We start from the raw sequence: 19,464 nt of genomic DNA, 5'->3' as shown, positions 1-19,464 counted from the left end.
AGACATCTGCTGATAATGGGCTATTGAATGTCACTGCATGACTGATAAAAGTTACAGCATCCCATTATGAGATGCTCTGCCCAGAGGGAGGAGCCAAGCATTTCTACCTGGATATAATCTTGAGTTTCTGGAACACCAGCATGGCTTTTTTAGCCCTGGATTTCCCAGAAGAACAGCTGTCTCTTCCACTGCAGGAAGACTACACCCTTTTCTACAAGATTACTGCTCCAACAGAACCACACCTGACACTCCAGGAGGACTGCAGCCATAATTCCCAATCGGACTGCTGCCAACACCCTGTCCAACAGGGTGTCAGGTTGTATTCTGACTCTGTCAGTGTTGTTTTAGCTCACTGCATTGTTTATTTTATCTTTTTATTTTCTTCCGTAATAAAGAACTGTTATTCCTGCTCCCATATTTTTGCCTGAGAGCCCTCCTTAATTTCAAACTTGTAACAATTTGGAGGAAGGGGGACTACATTTTTTTTTTTTCCATTTCAGGGGAGGCTCCTGACTTCCTTAGCAGACACTTGTCTTTCCAAACTAAGACAAGGAGTCTGGCATTTTCATCTCTGATTCACCTATGGGGACACTGAGACAAAGGAATGTGGAAGTCTAGAGTCAGTCCCAGCCCAGCAGTTCATCCAGGGATAGAAACAATTTCTACTCCATCAAATATTGTATAAAAAGAGGCTCCAGGGTTTGGTTAGTGGGGTTTTAAGCTCCTACATACCCCTTACTTTTATGTAACTCATGTATCTCATACCTTTTCTCTCCTCAGTTGCAGAAGTCCTGTGTTGTGCACCTCACCCTTCCTTCCATGGCAAAACAGACGGGAGCCAGCTGACAGCAATCCACTGCTCCTTTCTGGAACACGTGTGACAAAAAGCCAGCAGCTTGGTTGGCAGGAAAAGACTGAAAAATATCATTGCAATTAATGTGGAGAAACTTGAAGCTATAACACCATCAGCAATTCTGCGGAATGAAGCATAACAGTGCAAAAAGACTAAGTGATGCTTTGCAAGCCATATGGGTGCGTTTTTTCAGGGAATGCTGGCTAATTTTTAATAGGTCAGCTGGATGGGCAAATTCCTGACTTTTATGGCAGGGAATGGAATGAAAGCAAGTCTGTTGGCTGGACATCTCTGGTATTTCAGAAGGTGGATATGAGAACCTCTGAGGGTTTAATACTGCTGGTTTAATGCAGAAATAACTCTTTAATGGCAACCTGCCTGAGTTGGGGTTACAGAATCTCAGTCAAATTCAGGAGCAGAGGAGTGAGATCAATACAGAGCAGAGTACCAATTAACAGCCCGGCTTTTCAAGAGCATCCTTCATTTATCCTCTAAAATTTCCTTTGTCTCTGTCACAGCTCAGTAGAGAGCACTGAAATTTCCCTTACAAGTTATGAAGCAGATTGCAGCAAGCTGGAGAAGTGACACCGTACACATTAGAAATCAGTGTTAATCAGACATAGAAAAACATCTTCCAAGTTTAAATATGTATGGTTCCTTGCCTTAGATCAGAGACTTACTTGAGAAACAAACATGAATTGTTAAGTAAATACTTTTTTAATTCTCCTCAGAGATATGTTTTCTTAAATATAGTGTATATCCTTGTATATATAATACAGTCACATTAGGGAAAATACAATCTACATTGAATACGTTTAGATCAGTGTTTTCCTCTGAGAGCCAGACAGTGGTAGCCCCAGGACCTCTCCTGGTTCCACTTCCCCCTAACATCCCAGCAAACACTGAAAAAGCAACTCAGCCTGGACTTAGAATTTCACAATTTCAACTGGTTGGGTTTAACTGGTTCCTTTTTCAGGGCAGGTCTCTACCGAGAACCGACCAGCCAGAGTGAGTTTTATCCCTTGCTCCCTTGTCTCCCTTCGTTCCATTTTTCTGAAATTGTGGTTTTGCTGCCTGTGGGGAACACTTCAAACCGACAAGTGGAACTGGCAGTGACTGGCCCACAGGCAGGGCAGGAAGTCCATCTGCACCACAAACAGGTGCCACACTCTTGCAGTCACTGAGGTCCACTGGCTGCTCCCTCATGGGTCAGGTGTCCCATGGCAGCCACACTCACCATCCTGGAGGGCGTGACACAGGCAGCCCCAGCCTGGAACGAGCCATCAGCCCCTTCCTACCTGTGCACAGCTCTCCCCTGCCTCACCAGTGTGCTGCCTTCAACTGCACAAGTGGTGGACAAATCTTTGACCTGCACAGGTGATGCACATTCACACTGATGGCAAAAATAATGAGGGGTCACACCCAGGAGCATTTTACAACCTGTTTGCTGCCAGAAGTACTGCAAGAAATTCACTTTGCTTCAGGACTGGATATTTTAGAGTTCTTTATGTAGCCTACCAGAGCAATTTCACCTAAGCACTCCTTCAAATAATCCCCTTTCTCTCACCAAATAAACAAATCGGGTCACTCTGTAGGAGAAATGCACTCCCAGGCATTATTTTCCCAAGGGAAATGGAGAACATCCCAGCCATGGACAGGTCACACAACAGCTGGCTTCAGGAAGATGGTAATGCTAATTGATCTGTATTCATTTAATTAATTTTAGTCAGTGACTCTGCAGAGAACAGGCTGCTGTCAGCTCTACCTGCTCCCTGTGAGGGGCTAAATCCACAGTGTTTGCTCTGAGCAGGGACCAAAAATATCCATTGTCTTGAGCAGGGGTGGCTGAAGTGGCCAGGGTGACACCAGGGTCGGTGGTACCCCCAGGAAGCAGCATGATAAAGGTGTCCAGGGGTACCCATCCAGCAAGCCCCCATCTATTGCTGCCTGGGGCTGGTTTTAGGGCTGATGTTTTCTCTGGAGTAGCAACTGTCCACAGTTGTGGGTTTTCAGTCACAGTGTGCAGGAATCAATGGGTGGTCCTTGAGACTACCATCTGGGGACTGAGCTTTGCCTCTGCAGCTCCTCCTCTCCATCACTCAGTGCCCTGCTGAGGCATTTGACTGCAAGCTCACATGCCCCCCCCCCCCCCCCCCCACATTTCCATGAGAGGGGGTCCTTTACTTGGCTTTTTACTTGGCAGGGCTCCAGCTGGGCACAATCTTATACACGCATGCAGTCCTAGTTATGTATCTGGGCAGCCAAAGGCCCCAAACTACAGATGTAAGAGACTACATAAGGGAAACACAACTGTTTGGAGAGCATGAGAGTTTTCTGCAGGCTATCACCTTGCTGCTTCTTTGGGAAAGAGGCCTGTCTACCTAAACAATGGCAAAAATAACTTAAGGGAGGGATAGCACGAATGAGAAAAATATGAGTCGCCATCTTCACTTCCAAATCAAGCCCATTCTGCCCACCAGTCAGATTCCACTTTAGCTACACTGGGTTAACATTTGGAGTCAGGCACAGTCTTGGTAGTGCATATAGAGCAATTCAGATGGAAATCTAAAATGCTATCAAATCTGGTGTTGGGGATTGATGCTGGCCAGATGCCAGGCACTCACCAAAGGTGCTCACTCACTCCCCTCTGCAGCTGGACAGCAAAGAGAGCATTTAACAAAGGGGTCACAGGTTGAGATAAGGACTGGGAGAGAGCTCTCATCAATTACCATCATGGGCAAACAGGCTCATCTTAGAGATATGAAGTGAATTTATTACTAACAAAATCAGATCAGGTTAATTAGAAGTAAAACAAGCCCTTAAAAACACCTTCCTCCCACCCTTCTCTTCTTCTAGCTCTACCTCCTACCCCACTGGTGCAGGGAGACAGGGAATGGGGGTTATGGGCAGTTCATCACACAGGGCTTCTCCCAGTGCTCAGGAAGTTGTTCCCCTGATGCACTGTGGGGTCCCTCCCATAGGAGACAGTTCTCCATGAACTTCTCCAATGTGAGTCCACCTCACAAGCAACAGTCCCCCTCAAACATGGGTCATTCTCCCATGGACTGCAGTCCTCCAAGGAGAGGCAGCTCCAGCCTGGGAGAAGGGCCCCTCTCTCCACAGATGTCCCATGGGGTCACAACCTCCTCTCAAGCATCCACCTTCTCTGGTGTGGGATTCCTCCATAGGCTTCAGGTGGATCTCTGCATCACTCATGGATCCCCATGGGCTGCAGGGTGACAGCTGCCTCACCATGGTCATCACCAAGGCCTGCAGAGGAATCTCAGCTCTGGCACCTGGCACATCTCCTGCCCCTCCTTCTCCACTGACCTTGCTGTCTGCAGAGTTGTTCTTCTCACATGTTCTCTCACTCTGCTGTTCTCTGGTTGAAATTACAACTGCACCAAAACATCTGTTTTGATTTCTTCTTAAATGTGTAATCACAGAGGCATTATTACTTATTGTAATTGCCCCAGCCTTGGCCAGCAGCACATCCATCTTTAGAGCCACCAGGGATTGGCTCTGCTGGACATGATGGAAACTTCTAGCAGCTTCTCACAAAAGCTATCCCTGTAGACTGCCCTGCTTCCAAATCCAAGCCTTACAAAACCAATACAGCTGGCAAAAGCAAGCTTATTGGTATTTGGGTGTCACTGAGTTCATAACCCAAATAAAGTAATCTTTAGTGTTTTTACCATATCATCTATTGTTTTAAGCTTATAATACAAGAGTGTGGCTCTACCATGCTGCACCCACCATATCATTTTATGATTCTGAAGAAATAAATTATATTTGATTTTTTCACCTGAATTTAATTTATTACCAGAGACAGATTGCTGTTATTTGTGCACTCTGTTGTAGGCTTATATGAGAAAGACTTTTGAGGTGAGCAATGATGAAGAGTCAGGATTTCTATCTGAAGTCATATTTCTAGAGCATTTAATAATTTATAAAGATTCACACCAGACAGAAAGCAATTATTTTACTTATTTATACAATCTGTAGATACTGTATTTCAGAAGTATAAAGGAAAATCTCATCTTAAATATATCTTCTGCTTACATGCAGAAGGACATGACACGGATCAGTGAGTAGGGAAACAGCTGAGGAAACAAACAAAAGATTGGGTAGAACACATAGCAGGATAGTCTGCCTGGCATGGGGTAAAAGAACTTGAACAATGCCCTGTTTGCTACACCGTCAGGTTGAGCCCATCAGAGACAGCAGTAGCACCTCTGGATAATGTACATAAGAAGGGGAAATAAGTTACTGCACAAGAGCAACTGGAACTGGAGAGAGGAGTGAGAACATGTGAGAGAAACAGCCCTGCAGACAGCCAGGTCAGTGAAGGAGACGAGGGAGGTGCTCCAGGTGCTGGAGCCCAGGTTTCCCTGCAGACCATGGTACAGACCATGGTGAAGCAGCTGTCCCCCAGTAGCCCATACAGGTCCACAGTGGAGCAGAGATCCACCTCCATGAAAGACCAGGTGGATGTGCCTGAAGAAGCCTGTGACCCTTTGGGAAGTCCGTGCTGGAGCAGGCTCCTGTCAAGACCAAGGGACCCATGGAGGGAGAAGCTCACCCTGGAGCAGGTTTGCTGGCAGGACTTGTGACCCTATGGGGGACCCATGCTGGAGCAGTCTGTTTCTAAAGGACTGCACCCTGTGGAAGGAACCCGTGCTGGAGGAGTTCATGAAGAGCTACAGCCATGGGAAGGATTCACTTTGCTTAGAAGTTCATGGAGGTCCACCTCCCATGCGAGAGAACCCATAATGTAGCAGGGAATGAGTGTGAGGAGTCCTCTTCCTGAGGAGAAGGGAGCAGCAGAGATAATGTGTGATGAACTGACCTCAAACCCCATTCCATATCAGCTTGGGCCACTGCAGGGAGGAGGTGGAGAAAATAAGGAGTGAAGTTGGAAAGTGTTTTTAAGATTTAGTTTAACTTCTCACTATTCTACTCCAACATGATTGGTAATAAATCAAATTAATTTTCCCTGTATCCAATCTGTTCTGCTCATTATGTTAATTGGTGATTGATCTCTCCTTGTCCTTAAATCCTTTCATTATATTTTCTCTCCCCTGTGCAGCTGAGAAGGGAGTGATAAGAGTGGCTTCAGTGGGCATCTGACATCCAGCCAGGGTCAACCCAACACAGATTTGAATGAGGTCAACTGCAGTGACCCAGCTAAACAGGATGCAATTAACAGTAGGCTGACCTCTCTTACCCTTCCTCCCCCGCCCAAACCTTCACTGCTCTTGGGAAAAAAAAAAAAAAAAAAAGAAAAGAAAGAAAAAAGAAAGAGAGAGAGAAAATTGAGATTAGCGCTAATGCTAATTAGGTGTCACTTAATATGGGTTTTTTAACAGTTAACTCTCCTCTTTCCTGTTGCTGCATTTTTAGCATATGCACCACACCTTGGTTGTAGTTGATAAGGGAGGATTTGAATGCATTTCCCATCATCTTTTACCTCATCTTTTGCTGCATTGTTATGGAGAGTCCTGACTAAAGCAGACAGAGTGTCTATAGGTGACACCATAAAGTTAACACTCATGTGAAAGGAATACTCTTGAGGAAAGTCCTGATCCATGAGGACTGAGATGCCCTGAGAGAGCACTCTGGGATATATTCTGTAAATCTAATCTATAATAAGAAAATCTGTGGATCTTTTCTGCCTCCATGCAACACACTATTCCCTGAAGAAGCTGGTAGTCTAATGGCTAAGAGGAACAGGAATAATTGCAGGCTGCTGCCACCTCTGTCTCAGAAAGTCACAATGCCTTCTAATACTAGAAGGCATTGCTTGCTTGACAGCATGGGAATAGGATATACAGAAGAAAATGTTATTTGTTTTTTATCACTGTTATTCGGTATTTATCACTAGTAAAAAGCAAAACCATAGATAAGCAAACAAAATGTTTTAAGAAGTGTGAATAAAACTCCTGTGCAATCATGGTACTGTCTGTTGCTGTGCAGAAGCATGAATGTGTATGTTAATTGCCCACCTGGCCATAAGGAGGATGTAGCTGAAGTTGGGTCTGTGTTGATCAGTGACTCTCTGTGCTGCCCGAGAAAGTGGATGCTAAACAATCTACTGTCCTTCACATAAATAAATGAATTTATATAAAAATAAATTCATATAGATGGTATTTATAGATGTAAGTTGAACACAGGGTCCTTTTTTATTTTTGGCAGGGATGAGACAGTAGTGGCACATGAAGGAGAAAATCTGGCGACAGGCCCTAAGCTGATGTAAATGCTGCAGGGTTGCCAGGTGAGGTAGTGTCTGGGAACTGAAGATATTGCTGCATATAGGACAAACAATGCAGACTGGAGCATCTAGCATGCTGCTAAACACCAGGGATATGTAACCACGCAGAGAACCAGAACGATCATTTTCACAACAGCTTTATGGATGAAAACTTTCAGAATATTTTAGGATTGTTGCTCCATGTCCGTTGTCACAATTTTTGGATTCCTAGCCCCATCACAAAAATTTTTCCCTGCCTGCCAGCCTAGGCTTCATTTTTTAAAGAGAAACGGAATCGGAATAAATGGACTTCTTCTCACCTCAGAATATTTTACATCTTGTCATGACACCACAGACCTGCAGGAATCTCAGTGGAGGGAAGTTTCTGTCCAGAATTTAAAAGCGTTTACTTTGTTCCTGCTGCTTTTCATCTCTTTTCTCTCCTCCGGGTGTGTATTTTCCTGCCTTGTTGTGGTGCTGCATACTAATGGAGCAATACTTGGCCCATCCCCAGAGGAAGTTGTGTGCAGGTTTATTGAGGAACAGAGGGGTCAGGAGGAATTTCAGCGCATCCAATAACTCTCCTACTGGTGGGATGCCTTCAGGTAACAGCACATAATTTGATCCCAGCCATTTTCTATTGTTATATCACTGCTGAAAGAGCACGTATCCGAAGAAACTTAGCCAACACCCTCTCCCTCATTATACATATATTATTCCAACAGCTTACAAAACGATAAGCGTTATGTTTTTTTTCTAAAAGTGCTTAGTGAAGAAGGAGGCCTGTCCTGCTAAATCTCTTCTGCTTATGAATCAGGCTGACAACCTGCAGATTTTGTTTCTTGCTGTAAATAATTGAGAAAGACTGGGCCGATCTTCCAATACAGATAAGTGATTTCCTTCAGGGGGTGTAAGAAGAGTGGCAAAAGGGTATTATTTTCATTCCTCGCGCGATTATTATCAGCTCCTTAGCAGCACAACCATTGGATTGTATAGTATGCTTGGTGAGAAAAGCCTTTTGCCCCAGGATCGTTTCCTTTCATTCCTCAGGGCATGGCAAAGGTGATAAAGGAGCTGAAGACCTATTCAGCTGAGAGAGCCAAGCATTTGTGTTCAGCATTTGGTGTTCCAGGTCAGATAGCGACAAGTGGGCAAACCCTAAACTGGAATTAGGTTGATTGTTATTTATCCTAGTCTCCATGTCTCGGGGTGGGTGGGGTGTTTTCCTCGCCCGGCTGACAGCGGCCGCATCGGAGCCGCGCTGCCGCCCTCTCCCGGCTCTGCGCGCTGCAAAGCTACCAAAACCTCTGCATTCCCCCTATACCCAGCCACCGCCTGACAGACAAACAAGTGGGAAAATAAAACCAGCAGAACCAAACACTAAGGAGAAAATGGAAAAAAAATGGAAAAAATACCAAAAATGTGGGGGGAGGGGGGGGAAATGGAAAAAAAGGGGGGGAAAGGGGAAAAATAGAAAAGTGAAAAAAACAAAGGGGAAAACTAAAAAAAAAAAGGGGGGGGGAGGGAGAAGAAAAAAGGAAAATGAGAAAAAATAAAAAGAGAACGAAAAAGAAAAATGGAAAAGGAAAAGAGATAAAAGAAAAATAGATTTTAAAAAGAGGGGAGGGGAGGGAGAAGAAAAAAGGAAAAGAAGAAAAAATAAAAAGAGAAAAAACGAAAAAGGAAAATGGAAAAGGAAAAGAGATAAAAGAAAAATAGATTTTAAAGGGAGGGGAGGGGAGGGGAGGGGAGGGGAGGGGAGGGGAGGGGAGGGGAGGGGAGGGGAGGGGAGGGGAGGGGAGGGATTTTTCTTCAATTAAGGGGTGGCCAAACACTGGAACAAGATCTCAGGGAAGCAGTGATGGTCCTAAACCTGTTGGGACCATCTTTGAGTTGTACTCAAAGAGGTGCCCTCCAACTGAGAATATTCTGTGATTCTAAGTAGTAGCACTAAGGCTCAATCCCAATTAGTTACCATGCTTGCAGGACAGGATCTCAAAATACAATAGCAATATATTAGCAAATGCTAACATTTGATGAAATAAGGCAAATAGACTTTAGTTGTATCATATTTTTTCTCATTAGGTTTTTCTAAAAGAATATCAAAACACTGTATAAACTACCAGCACTAAAACCATTATCAGTTCCAGCTACCAATTCTTGCTCCTGGGGCAGGGAACATTTTATGCCACACACTGTGAAAGACAGACAGGGAAGGGATACAGAAAACATTATCTCCATTTCAGAGTTCAGAAGAGAAGCACAAAAAGACTAAATGGAACACCCAAAGCCACTTGTGCACTGGACTGAGCTGGGGATATTGCATAAAAGCATAAGCACTTTGATCTGTTCCATCATGGCATTTCAAGGAAGGGGAGAGATGAGGGCAGATGCTTCTGTGCTATTACTGACACAACATTTTTCCAGTTTTACTTGTAGAGATTCTGGAGAAACAAAGACTTTCGTCCTCATGTCATGACTGCTTGGAGGTTCTCCTGACCTGCTTCCCCCTCCCATTTTTCCAGGTGATTAAGCTGTGCAGTCAGAAAGCATGACTATAATGCCAAGAAGCCAGCAATTTTAACACCACAAAAGGATAATTGTGTAATACTTCAGGCCATATCAGTTTCAGCACAGACTGACCCTCAGCTGGTGATGACAGAGCGCCAACAGCTCCCAGCACAATGACTGACAGAACTGGGACATGGCAAATTGCACTTTCAAAGCCTGCAGCAGAACAAGAGTTAGGGGACTCGCTTTGCATTAAAACAGGCTTGTACCATATTCTTAGAAAAAGGGATAAAGTAGGACAGCATATGACTACTTCCCTTCCAAACCATTCCACTTGAAACACCTTTCATCCTCCTCTCATTCTCCTTTGCTGGCTTGTGAAAGACAGTTGCCCATACTACTAGTGTAACATTGCCTGAATTCTTAACACTATACCACACATTTGTACCAAATTAAAGAGATTTTTGCTACCTGCAAATGTCACATTAATTGGAAGAACAGCTTAGGTTGTGACATCTATCAGTGTGTGAGTAACCTCAACTCAGGGGTGCAATTGAGCCTGAGAATATTATTGCTGAACTAGAGGTCTCAGTGTTGTACCTGTAAAGACTAAGCCATAACTGAGGCACTCAATTGTCCAATGTTTTGACCCTCCCCCAAAATATTTGCTCACATTTTCACTAATTGGGTGCTCTGTAACATTCCAAACCTGTATGTGTGTGATCCTGCCTCAGTGTCAGCAATTGGGGCACCAGAGGGAAGATCCTGAATTGGAGACCCTGGAGTTAAACATAAAGGTGAAATCTAGGTTGTCCCATGGATTTTCCACTCTGGGCAGAGAGGAATCTGAGTTGCATTGCTCAGCTTCAGGATGTTTCTGCATTTTTGACAGTTACTATCTAGCTTTTAAAGACTTAACAGTTGATCCTTTTCCCACAGATCCCAAGAACTTTGCAAACTTTTCTCGGCTGTGGTGTGACTTCGCCTGTCAACATTCTCCCTGCAGGATATCCCACAGTCTGAGGCAAGGAGCCCTTCCCTGGGAAGGGAACTTGAACCCATCCAGAGCAGGAACTGAAGAGAGCTCAACATCTCTCTCTTTCCAGGACTTAAGATAAGCAACTGCTATTACAAAGACAGGCTTAAACATACCCCTTACAAAATTTAGGGCAAACTCCTACTCTCAAGAGATCACTTACCTACCAAAGTGATTAGAAAATTCCCTCCTCTGGTCCTGAGCAAGCCACTCAAGAGAGGGGTAAAATACCTGACATCTCCTCTTGCCACCCAGCTTCTATCAGGCAAGTAGATGTGGAATGGAGGACTTGGGCCCTTACTCTAGGAAACAAGGATTTGACAACTCAAATTCTCTTCTCTCAATTCTGTAATGTTCTGGATGTGTGATTAAACTCTGAGCTGGTGACTCAATATGTGTATAGTAAAACTAGTTTCCTGTTCCTGGAGCTTTTTAAAAAAAATCAGTATTCATTTCAGCTTGTGCTGACTGCTGAAACTATAAGAAATATTAAACTAATATTTTTATTTTCAGAGTGTGCTTTGAACAGAGCAGGCTTAATTTAAGAGTCATTTTAGCAGTTCATTTCCCAAAAATAACTGTATCGTTCTTTCCAAAATCCATGTACAAGCTGACTCATAACATGAAGTTCCACTCAAACCATGGCATAGCCACAGTGGATTTAATGCAAAAGTTGTTATCTCAATTTACATGGAGATCACTCTCAATGGAAAAAAAAAACCAAGAAAGAAATCTTTTAGAATTACCTAACAATCAAACTAAAAGCAGGGGTAGTCTGGAAAAAGGATATTTATGTCTTTAATTCTTGAATGGCTCTAGAAAATTCTGTATCAGTGATAGAATATTTGATTCAATTACATGGGGTGATTTAAATACATAAAGAGGTAATTACAAAACTTCTGTTATATTTTGCTTAAAATATAGTCAAAAGAGACTATGATTTAACTGAGACTAGAATTTCAGACATGCTTTAACATGTCAGTGCTGCTCCCTGGAGATTCATCCTGTACAGACCAGGTTATTTAGAGATTAAGTGCCAGGAAACAAGAGAGGTTACAATATGATATATATTCAAAAACCTGGAATTAGTTTTATAACTTTTGCTAAGAGAATTGATAACACACAGCACAACTGGCCCAACATCTATAGATCTGCTTGTAATTACTTGCTACTACAATAGCTTCCTGTCTACTACCATATGGGTAACCATTGACTCACAAGAGTAGAAATGTTACTCTGACTCAATACTACTAAATGCCATTTTCAGAAAATGAAGTACCAGCACTGAAGTGACCAACAAAATGGAGAGATTATGTAGTTTGGAGTTGATGCAGTTTGAGACACTGTTTATCAATTCCTTTAAACACTACAAAATGGAAAGTGGGTAAGAGGTAAGTTAATTTAAACCTGCTTTGCCATTATCATGTTAAGCAGTTGACAAGGTTCTGATATAATCAGTGGTATAAAGGTCCCAAAGTAAAATCCTAAATAGTCACTACATAAAATAACACTTTAAAATATCACTTTAAAATAGAATTACACTTGGTAAAAATCCTAATTTATCAATAATTATGTATCACTAAATAATAAGCTGATAAAGGATTTTCTTTCACACATTTCTTGCCTCTCCCTTCCATCACAGTGCTAAGCCCATGTGAGCTGTGCCTGAACTAACAACTGCAAGACTGAGTGCAAGAGAAGCAATCAAGGATGGAGTGACAACAAAAGCACCAGATGCCACTGATGCCTCTTCCACACTTCAGTCCTCAGGCATTACAGCAGAACAAGGAACCCTCCTGACTCCAGGGTTTCCTAGTAAAGACAGATTTGAAGAGGCACAGCCACTCTCCTAAGAGATAAAAATAAAATGCTGATACATTCTATTGTCAAATAAGCCTGTAAGATCAGAATTATATGGTGTTAGGGTATTTTATTTCAGTTATACAGTCTAAATCACATTCAACTGTTCATTTAGCCTAGCACAAATCTCAATTAATCCTCAGGGTAAGTTCCTTTCAACCAACTTTTTAAATGAAATGTTAACTTAATCTTCTGTCCCTTCATTTATAAAGTGATTTTTAAATATCATTGAAAGACAGCACTTGGATACTAACAGTCGACTGCAAAGATTACCACTGAGAAAACAAGGTGGAAAAAAATAGCCTTGTCCCCAAACACAGAAATTGTACTAAAAAAAAGGCCAAATAAAGGTTTGTAACAAATTTTACTCATAGAAAAGCATCATTTTAGCATCATTTCACAATAAAAAGGCAAGATCTGTTGGACATTATAAAGACATGGTATATCAATTCAGAATGCAACAGGTAAAGCACACCATAATACTCAGTGTAAAAGGTTTGAGACACACGATTGTATTTAGCCAGTTACTCCTGATGCCTCTTTGTGGCTATTTTCTTAATTACAGGATATTTTCTCTCTGCTTCATACATGTCAGAAGTATATTTTGGAATATAAAAACATGGAAGTGTTAAAATACACTGAAATATGTCCAGAAAAATCAAACCCAGGACCCATTCTTCTCTATACACAAACTGCTCTACCTTGTATATAAACTATCTGTACCATCATTCTACTCCCCCTTACAAAAAAAGATTAAAAAATGTCTTGATGTGGAAAATTTTTCCATCTTCTCACTTCTGCATTCATGCAACTTCATGATCAGGTTTCCTTCTCCAAATACTAAGATGTAAAATTAACAGTTACTTTTCCTGGGGCTTTTCCAACATCTTCAGTGCTAATCTTCCAACCATTAGCAAACTGTATAAGGGGAAAAAACATATAATTTAACAATAATAAAAAAATCTGTTAATTCATTTTCAGATACTTCATCCAAGTGATGCATGGGAACAAAAATAATATACAAAATACGATTCACTCCATCTCAGTTTAATTAAGCGAGTAAGAAATCACACACAGGAGGTTAAAAAAAAGTATTGTACCTGACACCAGCAATTAGCCCTGCAGGCATGAATTTTCTGGAGTGGTAAAATCTTGTTCCCATGACAGCAGTCAGTGCTCCAGACGTAACTTAAATGAGAGATTGTACAGTCCAGTCAGCAGAGATGCATGTGTGGGAGAAACATAATTAAAAACTAATAGAACAGAGAGAAGTAGCAGCATCAAATAAAAAGAGAAACAGGGTTACTTCACTTTACTGACTAAGAGAGTCAATAAATTGTGCAAATTTTAAAATGCCTCAGTTGGTAAAGAGTAAGTATTCTATATCAACTTCTAGCAGACAGTGCTCTCCATATGCTTCTGCAAATACCTCTCAAATTTGTTTTTCAAAATGAGCTCTTTTTGAGACTGGAAATAATTTATGATACACTGCTCTAGAACTCACTCCTTCCCTACACAGGCAAATCACTAAACTTGTGCACATAATTCCCTCACTTCTCAAAAAAGGGAGAGAGCATTTCTCTAACTTGTAGTAATCATGTCTAACATGTAGCATCATGTTTTATTTGTAGTAATGTTCTAAGAATTAACTAATTTATGTTTTCAAAAGTCTTCAAAAGGGAAGTGTGCTAAGCATTACCAAGGTGAGAGTTAATTGTCCTTAACCACTTGACACAGAGACAGGAGCCAGGTAGTTTCACTGACTCAGAAAGGACAGTCCCTGGAACATGGTATCTCAAGTAAAGACTGAATGCTAAAAAACTATAAGGAAAACATACACTGATGAAATCCTTATCCTTAGTGTGCATCTGCTACCCAGTGGTAACAGCTACACACGTGTTTTTCCAACTCTTATCCTCTACCATTGCTTCTATGTGATGACTGGTCCTGCAGGATCCAGTTCATCTTCAGTCCAAGCCATGACATCCTTCCTCCCTAACACCAGACAAAATATTGTTACTGATACCTATTAATCTCATCTAATGAGATATGTAAGAGACTGGGACCATAGTATAACACACAATAAAACAAAAATATTTTAGCATTAAAATGCTCCAAGCTCTAATTAGTTGCTTGTCTTCAAAATATGCACACCTCACAATGAAATTTTGTTTCAAACAGCAGTAGAACACATCTTCTTCAAAAACTTTAACTCATGAAGAGGAAAAGACTCTATACGCTACTAAGCTACAGAAATGTATCTGTCTCTCTCATTTGGGAAAAACACCAGACTTCACACTTAAGCTTGCTGTATTAGCAGTTTGTTAAGTTATTAAGGCTTGACCACACACAGCTTTTGGCCTGGCCAAAAGTAGGTGTGGAAGTGGACTGCCTGTAAACAAAGCTGAAGTGGAGAGAAATGCTGGGCCTTCTCCTTTCACTTCTGATTTTCACATGTCAAAGAGCCAGATGCCGTGTCACCGCCTCAGAGAAAAAATGCTGTAGTAAGTGGTGGCTCTTTAAACACTGACTAAGCAGTAACTCTTCACAGTTACCTTCTCAAATCGGGGGGAAGGGAAGCTCCAATTCTAAGAAGGAAGAAACAGCATTCTTCCTTCTTCTCTCTTAAATCTCCCCAGGCATCAACAACTTTGTAATTTCACACATTTGTCATTTATAAAAATAAGCCAATCACAGTCTCTGCCATTTTCTGTGATAATAAAATAGTCTCCTAGGGGTAGGGTCAGTTTAAAGGGGAATCCCACTTCTCAAAACGTTACAGCCTCCTGCAGGATGCTCAAAGTAGGAGGATCCAGCCAAAAATAGGTCAGAAACCCATTTATTAGCACTTCCCCTGCACTATGATCCTTCAAACACATCAGTACGAGACAGATGCATGTTGGCAGCCACAAGTTCAGTAAAGTTTGGATAGGACTGAAGTTAGATTTGTAACACTATCTGTGCTTAACTCTTCTGCAAAGACTTTTAAGTACTCATTTTAAATATATAGGGTAAATATAATATATTTCAAATAAAATTTCAAATTACTTACTCAGAGAAACCCAAATGTTATTTGGATTCTGTGAGACTTGATAAGCACCCAGTCCAGCCAAACTCCCAAAGAAAAGGCCAGCAGCTAGTGATGGAACACTACCTGAATAAGTAGAAGGTAATGCATTTCTTAGAAACTTAAAGATTACCTTGGTCAGCAACTTAACTGTTTTGTAAAACACCAAAAATTATAAAAATTTAAAAAAAGATGGGCATTCATCATTCATTGACATAAAGAAGATAAGATATTGAGATCTTGCTGATCAGTGCCAAGAAGCTTCAGTTATTCTTACGTAAGATATATATAGAATTAGTTTTAGTTCTCTAACTGCAAAGCCATTAATACATTCATGATTGAAAGAATAGTGAGAAAAACAAAAGAATTGGTGTTTTCCTTGCACAAACTGAAGCATGTTGTTTCAAAACAGTATTATGAAAATTCCTTGAGAGGCAGTAAAATAGAAGGACTAAATTATAAGGATTTAAGATCAGAAAAAAAGATATGTGAGTGGAATTGGGCAGGAGGTCATTCAAAGAATTGCCAAGGAGCAGGACGTAGCTGAACAAGAGAGGTCATCTCTCCTAAGTATACTTGAGATTTGATCCAAAGGTAACTGGAGACTTTGGAAGAAGGTTCCCTGAATGCACCTAAACTTCGAATCAAGTCCTCAGTATAAACGATAATCCCAAGCTACCAGAAAATAAAGGACACCACATCTAAATTGGTGATTTATATAACATATCAAGTAATGAAGTAGCATTATCACTGTGAGTGGTGAATGCCCTCCATAAGGCTAATGGATAATTATGGACTTAATGCTACTGAAGGTGGTTCTTTATACATTCCATTTCTGAGGTCACCTTTCAAAGACTTGAGATTGAAAAGCTAAGCTTTTCAAGGAGATAAAGATCTCCTCTCAATGTTAAAGGAGGACTGCATATTGCTTCCAGAAAGTAATCATTTTTCAATCATCAACAAGGTTGCTGTAATATTGATTTATATCCTGCTGTTGGTATAAAAAGCAAGAACTAAAGATGACAGAAAGCACCTGATATACTTGTACATGGGCAAGGAAAAGGTGCACACTCTACTAGGTGGCTGCTTTGCACAGAATGTGAGTTAAAAACAAATCTGTGGTAGCTACAATGTTTTCCACAAGCCTGGGAGCCAAGAAACATCCATCATATCCTTGAATTTTACCCCAAGGCATTGTTTAAGTACCTATGACACATACACTTCTAGGACAATCACATCACCTCTGGCTCAAGAAGTTCCTACATCTCACAGCACAGGGACCCAGAGAACTTGCTACATGAAGACCGAAAAATCAAACAATTAATCAATAAATCACTCACTCACTCACTCACTCACTCGCAGATTGCCATGTTCCCATACTGTTCCAAAGGGTATTACTGCCCCCTGTCTGTGTGGGTAGATAGATCAGGTTGTAAAAGAACAGATTAGATCAGCTTAGCTCTGTGCATGGAAGTTCCATTCTCTTTTGGTTTCTCCAAGTTATTAGTAAGGATACAATGTCTCCTTTGTTTTTTGGTTTTTTTTTTTTTTTTTTTATCCAGAAGTCACCATACGAGTTTCTGTTCCCCTTCAATAATCGTGAGACCTGGATTCCGTTGCCTGAGCATAGCCATGTCCTCCCAATTGGGTTCCAGAGGACAAGAAAGACACCTATCATTTCATAATGGCCTTGGAGAAATACAGATGCAGTTAGTTACTTAAGTTCTCAGTATTGTCCCTTCTGTACTAAACTGCACTGACAACCCAAAGGATAAATCCAAGCCAATGGAAAACAGACTGGAATAGGCACTAGCATCTATCTAGTCAAATGCACTGGTAAGAGTCTCACTGACTTCAGCAATGCCCCTTCCTATCATAAAAACTAAAATGGCTTAGGGATTTTCAAAGCTGAAAGAGACAGTGTTGCAGCAGGAATGAATCCACAGTTCTGTCTGGAGGAGGGCAAACTCAGAAAAAGGACAGGAAATGAAAGCAGTAGGTCAGAGGGTAAGCTTATGATGCAGAGCCCAGAAGAGAAACAAGTTTAAGGACTGATTTGCACTGTTCAGCTCTACTTGGAGAAAAGACAGTTCTGAAAGCTCTCTACAGCTTGCAGTATACTGTTATCATCAAAGATTAAAATGGGAATAAATCTCTTAAGGAGGAAAAGTGGTGATTTATGTCGTTTGAAGATAAAGAACATTTGTATTTTAAAAAGCAAGGGAAAAGTTTTTCTGAAGCAAACTTATGACAGTTCACCCAAAGAGCACAGCGCCGATATCAGCACCCACCAGAAAGCAGATTATGGCCTTATCAGCCCAAAGCACCAGCTCAACTCAAAATCCAGCACACCCTACCAGCAGCAAGTTATCAGCACATGGCACAAACCGATAAAATTTACATATGGGTCAAATTCGAGATAGGAGGCTTTCGTAAAAAGCTGCCCAGCTCACACCAAGTTACTGGGGAGAGGGAGGGGGTGGTGGGGGGAAGACGAAGGGAGACAGAAGCACCTTTCGGCACCCTACCTGCTTTTGCATAGCCAATGATCCCTCCTGATGTCACCAGGGCGGCATAGCCAAAGCCAAGCCAGTCCACTGCCATGCTGAAAACTGGAAGACAAAACTGGGGTGAAGATCAGCACCTCTTAACCTTTTTCAGGGGAGGAAAAATTTAAAAAGTAAAGCATTTTGCTATGGCAAGCTTTTCCACAAGCAAGACCTGCCTAAAGCCTAGGCCCTGAGGCGAGCCCAAGAGATGAAGCCGGCTTTGTTGGGAAGGCAGCTCCGGGGGCACAGGGACACTGCCGGATCTCACCCGCACGGCGGCCCCGCTCCGCAGCAACCGGGGCGGAGCAGGCGGCGGAAGGGGAGGTGAGGGAGTCACGCACCGCCCAAAGCTTCCCCTTTCCGGCTGTTCTGGGGAAGGAAAGGAAAGCTCCAAGCACGGAAGCCAAGCAAAAACTCACCCAAGAGGCAGGGCAGGGTGAGGCCCGCAGCCAGGGGTTGCGGAGGAGGAGGCGCTGGTGTCTTTCCACCTACCTGCAGAGCTGCCGGGAATCCCCCGGCACGGCGGGAGGCGGGTGTGCCCGAGCGAGCCCCGGTGCCTACAAATGACTCAGTGCAGACCAGGTTTTGTGCTCGTGTTCAGTGAGGAGGGGCAAAGCTCCTGCAGAACTGCAGTCGTGTGCACCCAATCCATCCCGGTCCTCATCCAGAACTGGGGTTACGTGGTACAGCTGAAAATTTGGGCTTGGGTTTGGTGTAGCATGAACTACAACTCTGGGCAGCCAGAGGCTGCTGCTAGCTTTGATCAGTTATTTCAGTATAGCTCTTGTACGGAACACGCAGAGGATTTCTACGACCTCCAAATTCCAAACTAGTCCATCAGAAAAAGCAGTCTTCTGCTGTAGAAGTTATGCAACAGTGGGAGGTGGAAAACATCTTGTAAAGAAAATGTTTTGCATTTTTTTTTAATCCGGAAAAATGTAGAGATGTTTGTAACTGCCTACAAAGCAAAACTCTTTCTCTTTTCTGAGTGCTGAAATGGATTTTCTTCATATAAGTGGTCCTCCATGATATTACTCCAATTGTCCATGCACTTCCTTCCCATGGACGTTTCACCATATAGAAAGAAAAAGTACTCCTATAGCCAGATCCCTAAACTGAGGATGTTCAATTCCTCTTCATAAGAGAAGGCATAAAACATGAGAGGCATTTACGTACTGCAAAATGCTTTCCATAGCTGCATTTCAAATTTTGCCATCTTTATGAATTAGTATAATGGTCAGAAAGTGAGGAGCAGTTTAATTCCTTTATTGGCCTCAGTGGTTTAAGTAGGAATCTCCTCCCTTCGTGCAAAGTGCCACAACCAACATGTATCTAAGC

At 42.1% G+C, this 19,464-nt stretch overlaps 2 protein-coding genes across 3 annotated transcripts in view; both read right to left on the bottom strand.

Annotated features, from left to right (window-relative positions):
- GFOD1 (glucose-fructose oxidoreductase domain containing 1) overlaps nt 1–780 on the bottom strand; it is an 83,179-nt gene extending 82,399 nt beyond the window's left edge. The window contains exon 1 of the mRNA XM_053980192.1: nt 766–780. The gene's annotated coding sequence lies outside the window, so the exon portion shown is untranslated. The remainder of the gene's footprint in view (nt 1–765) is intronic.
- LOC128811807 (transmembrane protein 14C-like) overlaps nt 1–18,612 on the bottom strand; it is a 31,879-nt gene extending 13,267 nt beyond the window's left edge. The window contains exons 1-5 of one of the 2 annotated variants that reach the window (XM_053986884.1): nt 18,546–18,612; nt 18,106–18,189; nt 15,563–15,664; nt 13,611–13,698; nt 12,856–13,428 (exon numbers count right to left, since the gene is read on the bottom strand). In XM_053986884.1, coding sequence (XP_053842859.1) covers nt 13,371–13,428; nt 13,611–13,698; nt 15,563–15,664; nt 18,106–18,181 — 324 coding nt within the window. In that variant the 5' untranslated portion in view covers nt 18,182–18,189; nt 18,546–18,612 and the 3' untranslated portion in view covers nt 12,856–13,370. Of the gene's footprint in view, nt 1–765; nt 915–12,855; nt 13,429–13,610; nt 13,699–15,562; nt 15,665–18,105; nt 18,277–18,545 lie in introns of those variants that run through there. The other variant, XM_053986100.1, reaches the window with a different exon arrangement.
- Between the last annotated feature and the right edge of the window lie 852 nt (nt 18,613–19,464).

The sequence above is a fragment of the Vidua macroura genome, chromosome 1 (genome assembly GCF_024509145.1).
Source record: "Vidua macroura isolate BioBank_ID:100142 chromosome 1, ASM2450914v1, whole genome shotgun sequence".
NCBI classification, from domain to species: domain Eukaryota; kingdom Metazoa; phylum Chordata; class Aves; order Passeriformes; family Viduidae; genus Vidua; species Vidua macroura.
Note: the sequence above shows the minus strand (reverse complement) of the source record. Positions and strands in the feature narration are given on the sequence as shown.